Genomic DNA, 10,000 nt, shown 5'->3' with positions numbered 1-10,000 from the left:
GGAGGGGTGAATCGGGGATAAATCGGCCCAAAAATCCTGTAGTGTGAGCCCGGCATTACCTGGTTGCCCAGGAACTCATCCAGGTGCCGCAGCTCGTTGGCGTTGGTGATCTCGCGGTCCAGCGAGGCGTTCCACTGCTCCGTCACGCGTGTGGCGCGGCTGATCTTGATGGTGGGGTTGCGACTCAGGCCCTTCCTGGGAGAGTCCGAGATGAAGGCAAGGGAGCGGGAGGCGTGGCCGGACTGGCGAGCTGAGAGACCAGGACAGAGACCAAACTCGTCACAACAAGCACGGGAGATACTGCAGCGCCTCAGAAAACAACCACTGGGAATGTGGGGAAACAGCATTTTTTTAAAGCAATTTTTCATTTTTTAAATTTATTTTAAGGAAATCATTCCTTTAAAAAATATGTTTTAGCCTTCCAATGAAGTATGTTCCGCAACCATGACAGGAGACTCCCCAGAGGTGCAAAGTCAAAACATTGTGGTGAGAACTCAAAATAAGTTAGCGCCATAGCGCCCAATGCTACACGAGCCCCTGTTTATCCAGAAAGCAAACGGGTCTTATTAATAAAGCCAAAGGAATAATACATCTGGGTTTCCCCTCACTGACCCTCTGCCAGCAGGGGGACAGACTCTGACCACAGCAACTCTACAGACATACTGTAACACTGCAGGCTAACAGGCTACAGTAACTAACACCAGTACTACTGTAACACTGCAGGCTAACAGGCTACAGTAACTAACACCAGTACTACTGTAACACTGCAGGCTAACAGGCTACAGTAACTAACACCAGTACTACTGTAACACTGCAGGCTAACAGGCTACAGTAACTAACACCAGTACTACTGCTGCTGACGTTTCAAGCCTGAGCTGGATGTTCACACTAACTCTGCCTGATGCAGTCATTGACTGCTACACCCCTACATCTACCCCCCACCCTCCCCTTCCTCCTCCCCTTCCTCCTCCCCATCCTACCTTCTCCTTCTCCTCCTACCCCCCCCCCCCTCCTCCTCCTCCTACCTTCTCCTCCTCCTCCTCCTACCCCCCTCCTCCTCCTCCTTCTCCTACCTTCTCCTCTTCCTCCTACCCCCCTTCCCCTCCTCCTCCTCCTACCTTCTCCTCCTCCACCTACCGTCTGCTCCTCCCGCTGCTGCTCGTTCAGACAGGGTCTGGGCCATGGTCAGATCTCCGTCGTCGGGGGTCTGGGCCTCCTTGTGAGGACGCTTCATCAGGATCTTCCGCAGGAAGCCAGAGGGCCTGCCGGACACACAGAAGCCATTCATGTACTGTGTCATGAGGTCATCCATGGCTATTCTACTTTGAATAGGTTTCTGTATGTACGCCCATCGGCGATAAGCCAGGCTAGACCTGGCCTGGTTTACTTAACCTTTATTTAGCCAGAGAAATCACACTGAGATTTGCATCTCTTTTTCAGGTGAGCCCTGGCCAGAAAACAGCACACACAGTTGCATACAGTACAAATAAAACAACACATAATACAAATACATCAAAGGGTTAAAACAGAGCAAGAGCCATGGGTTAAAACGGTGTGGAAAGCATGAATGAAATTAAAGAAATGAAAAACTCCAGAGTTTAATTAAATTAAACGCTCCCTAGTCTTCTCCATGTGCAATGCACAATGCCACCTAAACACATGTACATACTGATGTCAGCAGCTCTGCCATCTGAGTTTAAAAACAGTCAATGGATATAAATAAAGTGATCCAGTTTCAGGTCATTTTGCAACATGTTCCAAGATGAGGCGGCAGCATATCTAAACGCCCTTTTACCAAAGTCAGTTTTTATGTGTGGAATGTTATACAATATGTGGCTCTGTAAAGTGAGTAATGTACCTAGGTATGTTGGTAGCTGGCCCAGGATCACCTTATACATGAACATAAATAAAAATGGATTTGTGTCCTTAGTCTTTACTGTAAGTGAGGAGTGTCCAGCCTGCTCACTCATAAGGGTACAATGATGTGTGAGGGATCTAGAATCTGTTACAAAGAAACCTTAGAGCTCCATGGTTGCTGTGTTTCTAGCTTGATTTGATGCGTGATGTCATTCTGGGCACAAGAACAAAGACAGTCCAGGAGGACCAGCATGCTTTAGTTCGATTTTATTTTACCTTTATTTACGCAGGTTAGTCTCAATGAGATTAAAAATCCCTTTTTCAAGAGAGACCTGGCCCAGAGATCCAGGGGAGTCATGGATCATATCCACTGTCCAGCAACACATGCGTTCAGCATCAGCACGCACCAGCTCTGCGCCAGGCACCAAGGCAACGCATCAAAACACACAACACATCGCGGCGCTGCTCGATCCCCCTCAGTCAGACGGGGCCTTGGCACGGCGAGGAACCGCGAGTTCAGAAAACCGGGGACGGAGTCAACCGGTTCGCAGCAAATTCAGTTATGAGGAATTTCCGGCATCTCTCTCTCTCTCTCTCTTCCCATAACAAACGGCCCAGCGGAGCTGGCTATGTAAGGCTAAACAGCGTGCGTGGATGTTTGTGGACGGCCCGCAGGAGGTAACCGGGGACGGTTTGATTACACAAGCCAATGTTTTCCCATCGGCCGTCTGGGTCAGACCTCCGGAGTGCGTGTGTGTGTGAGTGTGTGTGTGTGGGGGGGGGGGGGGGGGCGGGGGGTGGAGTGGGGTGAGCGGGGTGCGGAGGCGGCCCGCTGGCTCTCTCTCTGGTTGTGCTCCAGGCCTCTCTGCCGCCTCAGCTCCCTCTTCTCCTGGCTGCGGGAGGCCGAGCCCTTATGGAGCGGGGGGTGCCGCCGGGTTTCTTATGCTCGGGTTCGGGGGGCGGGGCGGTGGTCGATATAGATAGATAGATAGATAGATAGATAGATAGATAGATAGATAGATCAATCGATCTGTGGCTACTTTATTTATCCCGGACAGGAAATGGTTGAATACACACATGCTATACACATGGGGCGAGTTGCAGGGGTGGAGGGGCCACATAGGCACACAGCTGGGAACACTGCAGCGCCAGCAGGGTGTTGCACAGCTGGAGCAGGGCAGGAGTTAAGTTCCTTGCTCGAGGGCGAAACCACGGTGGTGGCAGTGAACTGGTGAAGCCCACGGCCACCAGCCGGATCACTCCCCACGGATAAGTGAGCTAAGTAACAACTGATTATTGTGTCTGTTGGTAATAAACAAGTGTACCTGTCAGGTGTGACGGGTGAGTCTTGGTGGCCCGAGGTGTCCTGGGTCCTCCTCCTCATGGAGCTGCTCTTGGAGCCGTCTGGGACACTGTCTGCATGTGACAGGACCTTCAGGAGGAAAGCACGCACAAACAAACACACCTAGTCAGAGCAGTACACTTCTCCTCAGGTAGATGATCGGAACAGGTGAGAGAAACAGACTAATTGGATCTGACGGACTGCTGTAAGGCTTGTGATTGGTGGTGAAGACCAGGACTGTAACCCGTGGTTACCTCTCTGTTAGAGGCGGAGCCACCGTGCTCCGATCCAGGAGACAGACTATCCAGGGAGGAGGAGTCAGCCCGACTGCTAGAGAAGAGACACACAGATGAGGAAGTTAACTCGGATTAAATTACACTTCGATGCTCATTACACAGCAACTTAGATTACAGATAAACTCAGAATCAGGATGGAAGATAGCTATGGAAGATGGCTAGAGAATGTTATGAAAGTGTCAGTGAGTGTTTCTTTGAAAATGTGAAAGTTCCTGTGAGTGTTCCTTTATGAAAAGGGAATTCTGAAAGTGTCATCACCGTGAGTGTTTCTTTATTAAAAAGGAAAGATAGAAAGTTTGAAAGTGTCATTACTGCAAGTGTTTCTTCCTCCTGCCGTCGCTCCTGCTGTGAGGAGGAGAACCGGCGCTCTCAGACGGACCGCCTTCGCCCTTCCTCCCCTTCCACTTGTCCGACTTCTCCTTCATGCCGCCCGCCCTGTGGTAACGCTGCAGGCTGCCCGCGCCCGCCGCCTCGCCGTTCCTGCTGGGCTCGGGGGGGTGCAGGGTCAAGGTGGTGGGGCGGACCGGGCCTGGAGCGGAGGCGGCTTTGGCCTCCTTCTTCCCCTTGTCCTCCTTCCCCTTCCAGGCCACGAAGGTGTACTGGTCCAGCTCCTTGCTGTCCACCCGCTCCTTCAGCTTGGCCTCCGCTCCGCCGGCGGAGCCAGGGGCCTGCTGAAATTTGACCTTGGGTGGGGTGGTGGTGGTGGTGGAGGTGGTGCTGGTGGCGGCGGTGGCGGCCCGCTGGCTCTCTCTCTGGTTGTGCTCCAGGCCTCTCTGCCGCCTCAGCTCCCTCTTCTCCTGGCTGCGGGAGGCCGGGCCCTTATGGAGCGGGGGGTGCCGCCCGGGTTTCTTATGCTCGGGTTCGAGGGGCGGGGCGGTGGCAGCCTGAACCCTCTGGCCCTGATCTGGTGGCCCGGGAGGAGGGGAGGCTGCTGCGTTGGGGGTCAACCCCTCCGCAGGCCCCTTAGACCGGGCCGGTTCCAGCTCTGGTTCATCCATAGCCTGGCTGTCCTCTTCCTCCTCCTCCTCCTCCTCCTCCTCCTGCTGGGGACCAGCCTCAGCCTGCGTACCGTTAGCCTCAAAATCAGGAGTAGCACCGCCCTCCTCTTCCTCCCCCAGCCCCTCGTCCTCCTCCTCTTCCTCAGGCAGTGTCCCTGCCGCGGCCTCCCCAGCCTCCACCTCCTCCTCCTCCTTCTTCTTCTCAGTCTCTTGGACAAACACGCCCTCCTCCCGTCGGCCCTCCTCCACAAGCTCCTCGTTGGCCGCCTCTGGCTCGTCCCTCGTCTGAGGTTCCTCCCTGCTGTCTGCCTGTCTCAGTCTGGCTGTCACCTCCTCCTCTGCCTCCCTGGCCCTCCTCATCACGGCCACCTCCTCTGCCTCCCTGGCCCTCCTCTTCACAGCCTCCTCCTCTGCCTCCCTGGCCCTCCTCTTCACCGCGTCCTCCTCTGCCTCCCTTGCAAGCCTAGCAGCCTCCTCATCAGACTCCTTTGCTATCCTGGCTGCCTCCGCCTTCTGCCTGGCCTCCTCCTCCTCGGCCCGCTGCCTGGCCTCCTCCTCTTCCTCAGCTCTTCTCCTAGCCTCCTCCTCAGCCCTCCTCCTAGCCTCTTCCTCTTCCTCAGCCCTCCTCCTAGCCTCTTCCTCTTCCTCAGCCCTCCTCCTGGCTTCCTCCTCTTCCTCAGCCCTCCTCCTAGCCTCCTCCTCTTCCTCCATCCTCCTTCTGTCCTCTCGTATGGAGTGACACCTGTGGAACAACATTCAGATTCAACATCAAAACATCCAGTACCATCTTAAGGTACAAGGAGTTCTTAAAGACATTATTCAAACTTCAATTCTAGATCCTTTCAGTGGAATTTTAGGCCACTAGGGCAACGACTTGGTCCAAGTAAACTTCCGGTGCGCCAGCTGATATGGCAAAAAAAAAAAAAAAAAAAAAATCTGTGATAATAGTCAAACGCTAACAAGTCGAAAACGTATTCAAAATGTCCAAATTAACTTTGGGACCTTGTTATTCAGTGGTGGGCTTATTATGTACATATCTCGACTGTTCTTCCTTTGGGAGGCTCAAGATGTACAGGTAACTGCTTGTAATTTTTAACATCAGCTAGCTAGCGCTGCTAACATTAGCTAACTTGTGTTATCGTCACAGCAAACCAGATGTTGTGGTGTTATTGTTTTGAATATGAACATTCCATGAAAAAGTCTATATGTCACAGCAAATGGAGGATCAACCCCTCAGTGGGTGTGGGATTCTTATTCATTTCAATTCATCACAGTATTCTGACTTGATGACTGAGTACAAGTCCAACTCCACAGTGGTAAGATGTGAATCTCATCAGGCTGTGACCTTACCTCCTGCGGGCCGAGTGACCCCTGACCAGAGCCTGGATCTTGGTGGCGCTGCCCCGCTGGCGGAGGTACTCCACCCTCTGCCGCGACCCCCGCCACGCCGCCTGGATCACGGTGGCGGCCTGCCAACGCCGCTCCTCTCTGCAGTACCTACGCCATGAACGCTGGGGAGAGGGGGGGGGGGGGGGAGTGGGAGGGAGGAGAGAGGGAGATAGGGGAAGGTGGGAGGATAGAAAGAGAATGGAGCAGTTGTTCATTTACAGCCTCTCATTATAAAGTGTCATCCATCCACTGTTTTGAAACAATGACAGTCTATCTGTACTGCTCAGCACTCTACTGAACAGTCTGGCACAATGGATCTCATTCAGATAGTCTTGGATGTACCATACAGTATCTGTACCCATATGGCGGAGCTTCCATAGGACCAGGGCGGATTTCCCAGACGGGGAAATACGAAACCCGCCCCGGAACTGGCGTTTGCCTTGGCCTCTTATAATATTAAAGATTGGCCATGCAAGGGGAAGTACCGTTTGCGCTGATTGAATTATACTGAAGGAGATGAAGGGAGCTGCCGTCTGCCTTGTGTAATTATATTAAAGGAAGGCAAAGGGAATTATCGTCTGCCTTGGGATTATGATTATGATCTTGCACTTGCGTACAGCTGCACTTCTTTTTAATTATTTTTTATCTTATTTTTATTGGGTTTTATCTTTTATCTCTTATTTTACCAGTTTTTATGTTCATTTTATGTCTATTTTTATACAATTTTGAATTTCTTATGTAATTTCTTTGTTGTAAAGCACTTTGAGCTGCATTTTTTGTATGAAAGGCTCTATACAAATAAAGTGTATTATAAGTGTTATTGTGCTATTGTTATTGGAGGTTTTATTATTCTTTATCTACCATGGAAGTCTATGGCAGCACCTATAAAAGACGCTTTTACTAAACTTTGCACAATGGTAAAGGATCATGTGAAGAGGCCATGGAGGAAATCTTACATCGACTGGCCAAAGGGGGGCCCTATACTGTAGCAACCGATTACAATTGCACATTTTGAATGGGCATATGAAATGCTGCACACATATGCCTCTCCTCACAAGGAACAAATTTGCCTCAAAAACACATAACTTCTAGTTACTTAGATTTTCTTTTTTTTTTTAAAGAAGAATCTATCTCCTCCTAGGAATTTTCACCAGCCTGCATGAAACACAGTAGACACAATCCAATAGCTAAAGGAAGAGCTTCTTCCCGCAAGTCATTCGGCACCTGAATGACCATCTAGAACATCTAGTGTATGTAGAATATCTGCTGTACATAACATAACCATATGCAAATGTCAAATTTGCAAATATTGTGTAAATTGATTATTGTAGTTCATCTGTATTGAGCATAATTTTGGAGCTGGCAGCAACATTTCATTGTAACTGTACATGTACATTACATGTGACAAGTAAAGAAATCTTGAATCTTCAAGTTCCATCTCGGCAAAAGTTTGAAAAGTAAAAAGGTAGAGCCACTATGAGCCAATGAAGATTGCGGAGGCCGTGGCTTTTCACAAGTTCTGAACAGTTGGAACACCATGAAACTTTGTAAGCATACCCCCCACACATAAACAGATGCGAACCCTCCATTATTGGCCCAATCAAACAAAATGGGGGTGCTAGAGAGCTCATTTCCGGTTTAGGCCTAAACGCCATTGCAATTTTTCCAAAACCTTATGCAGTGGTAGAAGGGCATGCCTCATGGCTACTGGAGAAAGATGAAGCTGATTGGCTACAGGGTGGCTCTATAACAAGCCAAAATACTTAAAAGGGGAAAAAACACAATTGATTGCTATAGCACCCCCGGTGGCCAAATGGGTTTCAAATTGCTTGTATGAGTAGACCATGGCATGCTCTACAACTTACCAACTGGACATGAAAATGGCAGATTCAGTTTAAATATAGTCAAGATAAGTGTTTTTCTGCACAACCACCCCCATCACGCTTTCATCATATTTTCATTGACATTTTCAATGACCACACAAGCACAATGTGCCGTGTTTCCCTGGTTGCCTTTGATGCGCTCGTTGCGCTTGACACTTGGCCCCCTGTTTCGCTGCAGCTATATTTATTATTATTACCTGGATCAGAATGGCCGCCTTTCTCATGTCCAGGAAGTTCTTCCTCTCCAGCCGGGCTTGGAACCATCGCTGCAGGAAGATGATCTTGCGCATCACGTCCTTGTGCAGCCTGTCCTGCAGCTGCTGGCGTTCCAGCTCCTTCAGGTACACCTGGAGACAGGAAACAGGAAATAAATACACTCATACTGGAATATTGGCGCTGGTGTCTACAGCACCAGTCAAAGGTTTGGACACACCGTCTCATTCAATTGAATGAGAAAGTGTGTCCTAACTTTTGACTGGTAACAAAACAAAACAAACAACTTTTTTTGTCATACGGTGGGATTTTTCACAGCACACGGTGATTAGGCAGGCAGGCAGACACACACACACGCAGGCAGGCAGACACACACACACACACGCACACACACAGTGACAGAAGTGTCCACCAATTAAACATTTCTCTGCTCTTCACCAACGGAATATACTGTATACGGTACATCTACTTTGTTTATCGATCTATATCGTTTTATATAAATACTTTGTGCCAAATTTGGTGATTTTATCACAAAGCGCAAGATTGTTCAGCAGTTTATCTGCCCCACTGAAGGGAGAAAGCTAGGTTCCAAACCTTGGTTTTGCCTATCTGGTAGGTGGTGTGGTCCAGGCCCATCTTCTCAAACAGGGCAGAGATGTCCTCCTTGGAGGCCGTATCTTTCCTGGGCAGCAGCACTCTGAACTGCTCGATGAACTCCTACAGGGACACCATAACGGTGATGATCATCAACAATAACTAGGATATGGCTTAGGGATAAAAAAACAAACAAAAAAAAAAAACATATACAGTACAGCTCTTCAACTTTCTATTCCCTTCCTGGGACATGGCAATATGGATCATCAAAAAATAACTAGAAAATAACTCAATATGCCAAGCTACAGTATATATAGAGAAAACGATCACACACAGTCCAGGGTCTCCTGCCCTCCTGCGACCCCTGCTGTACCTGGAAGGTGTACTTGGCGCCGTAGCCTGATCTCCGGATGCGGACGGTCTCCAGCATGCCTGTGTAGCGCAGCTGCTGCAGGACCAGACCCTCGTCCAGACACATCTCCTTCTGTACCGTCACACACACACACACACACACAGATCGTAACGGAACGTCAAAAGAAGCATCAGAGTCAGAGACGAGACTAACTCACAATCTGGAACTACTGCTGCGGTACCGGGAGAGAAAGTTGAGCTGCAGAATCCAACGGAAAGTGTCCTTACCTTCTCAGCGTTGGAACGTATGCAGCGGATGAAGAAGGGCTCAGCCCTCCCCAGGGTCTCCAGCAGCTTGGTGAGAGAGGTCTGAGGACCACACACACACAGACACAGACACAGACAGACACACACACACACACACACACACACACACACGCACACGCACAGACACAGACACACGGTCATGAACCCGCCCGACATGGTCAGCTACGCTCCAGTAGCAACCGTTTTCTGCAATATCCACAGTTATGTGTTTGTTGCTGTGTGCAACAGGCGCTTATTGTTGTGCTAGAGTTGTGCCAGAGGTGTTGCTGGTGTCTTGTACTCCATGTCTGAACTACCTTTTGAGGAATGCAGCCGTTTTTGACCCCACTGTCACGTTGCCCAATGTATTGTTTGTTTTCTACTCTTCTTTCTCGTGTACTTTTAAATGGCTTCCCATTTCCTGTCTCGTTAATTCCGTGTGTGTAATCACAGGGCCCTCTTGTAAAAGACACCTACAGTAGGTCTCAAAAGGGTTTTCTCCCGTCTGGATGAATGCTAGATAAATGAGCACCTGGAACTGAGCGCTGATGCTGGGGGTTTTCTTCTTCTTGTGCAGGTGCAGCAGAGACTTGGTGGTGCGGTCTTGGAGGGTCAGGCCAACGATGAACTTCAGGGAGCGCGAATCCAGCAGGCTCTGCAGAGGAATGTGAAGAGCAACAGATTAAATACCAGCGACTTCACAGACGTGTTCTATTGTATTATTCTTATTTCTGTTTTGTAAATAATAATAAATGACGGGGGGTGCGGTGC

General features: G+C 49.7%; 1 protein-coding gene across 2 annotated transcripts in view; it reads right to left on the bottom strand.

Annotated features, from left to right (window-relative positions):
- LOC311314017 (myosin IXB) overlaps positions 1-10,000 on the bottom strand; it is a 67,711-nt gene that overhangs the window by 9,784 nt on the left and 47,927 nt on the right. For both annotated transcript variants that reach the window (XM_084444293.1, XM_084444294.1), the window contains exons 16-26: positions 9,762-9,884; positions 9,212-9,292; positions 8,946-9,056; positions 8,573-8,695; positions 7,963-8,112; positions 5,844-6,004; positions 3,808-5,235; positions 3,454-3,529; positions 3,183-3,289; positions 1,138-1,262; positions 60-250 (exon numbers count right to left, since the gene is read on the bottom strand). In XM_084444293.1, coding sequence (XP_084300419.1) covers positions 60-250; positions 1,138-1,262; positions 3,183-3,289; positions 3,454-3,529; positions 3,808-5,235; positions 5,844-6,004; positions 7,963-8,112; positions 8,573-8,695; positions 8,946-9,056; positions 9,212-9,292; positions 9,762-9,884 — 2,676 coding nt within the window. The remainder of the gene's footprint in view (positions 1-59; positions 251-1,137; positions 1,263-3,182; positions 3,290-3,453; positions 3,530-3,807; positions 5,236-5,843; positions 6,005-7,962; positions 8,113-8,572; positions 8,696-8,945; positions 9,057-9,211; positions 9,293-9,761; positions 9,885-10,000) is intronic.

Source organism: Borostomias antarcticus (assembly GCF_949987555.1).
Source record: "Borostomias antarcticus genome assembly, chromosome: 10".
Lineage (NCBI taxonomy): Eukaryota > Metazoa > Chordata > Actinopteri > Stomiiformes > Stomiidae > Borostomias > Borostomias antarcticus.
Note: the sequence above shows the minus strand (reverse complement) of the source record. Positions and strands in the feature narration are given on the sequence as shown.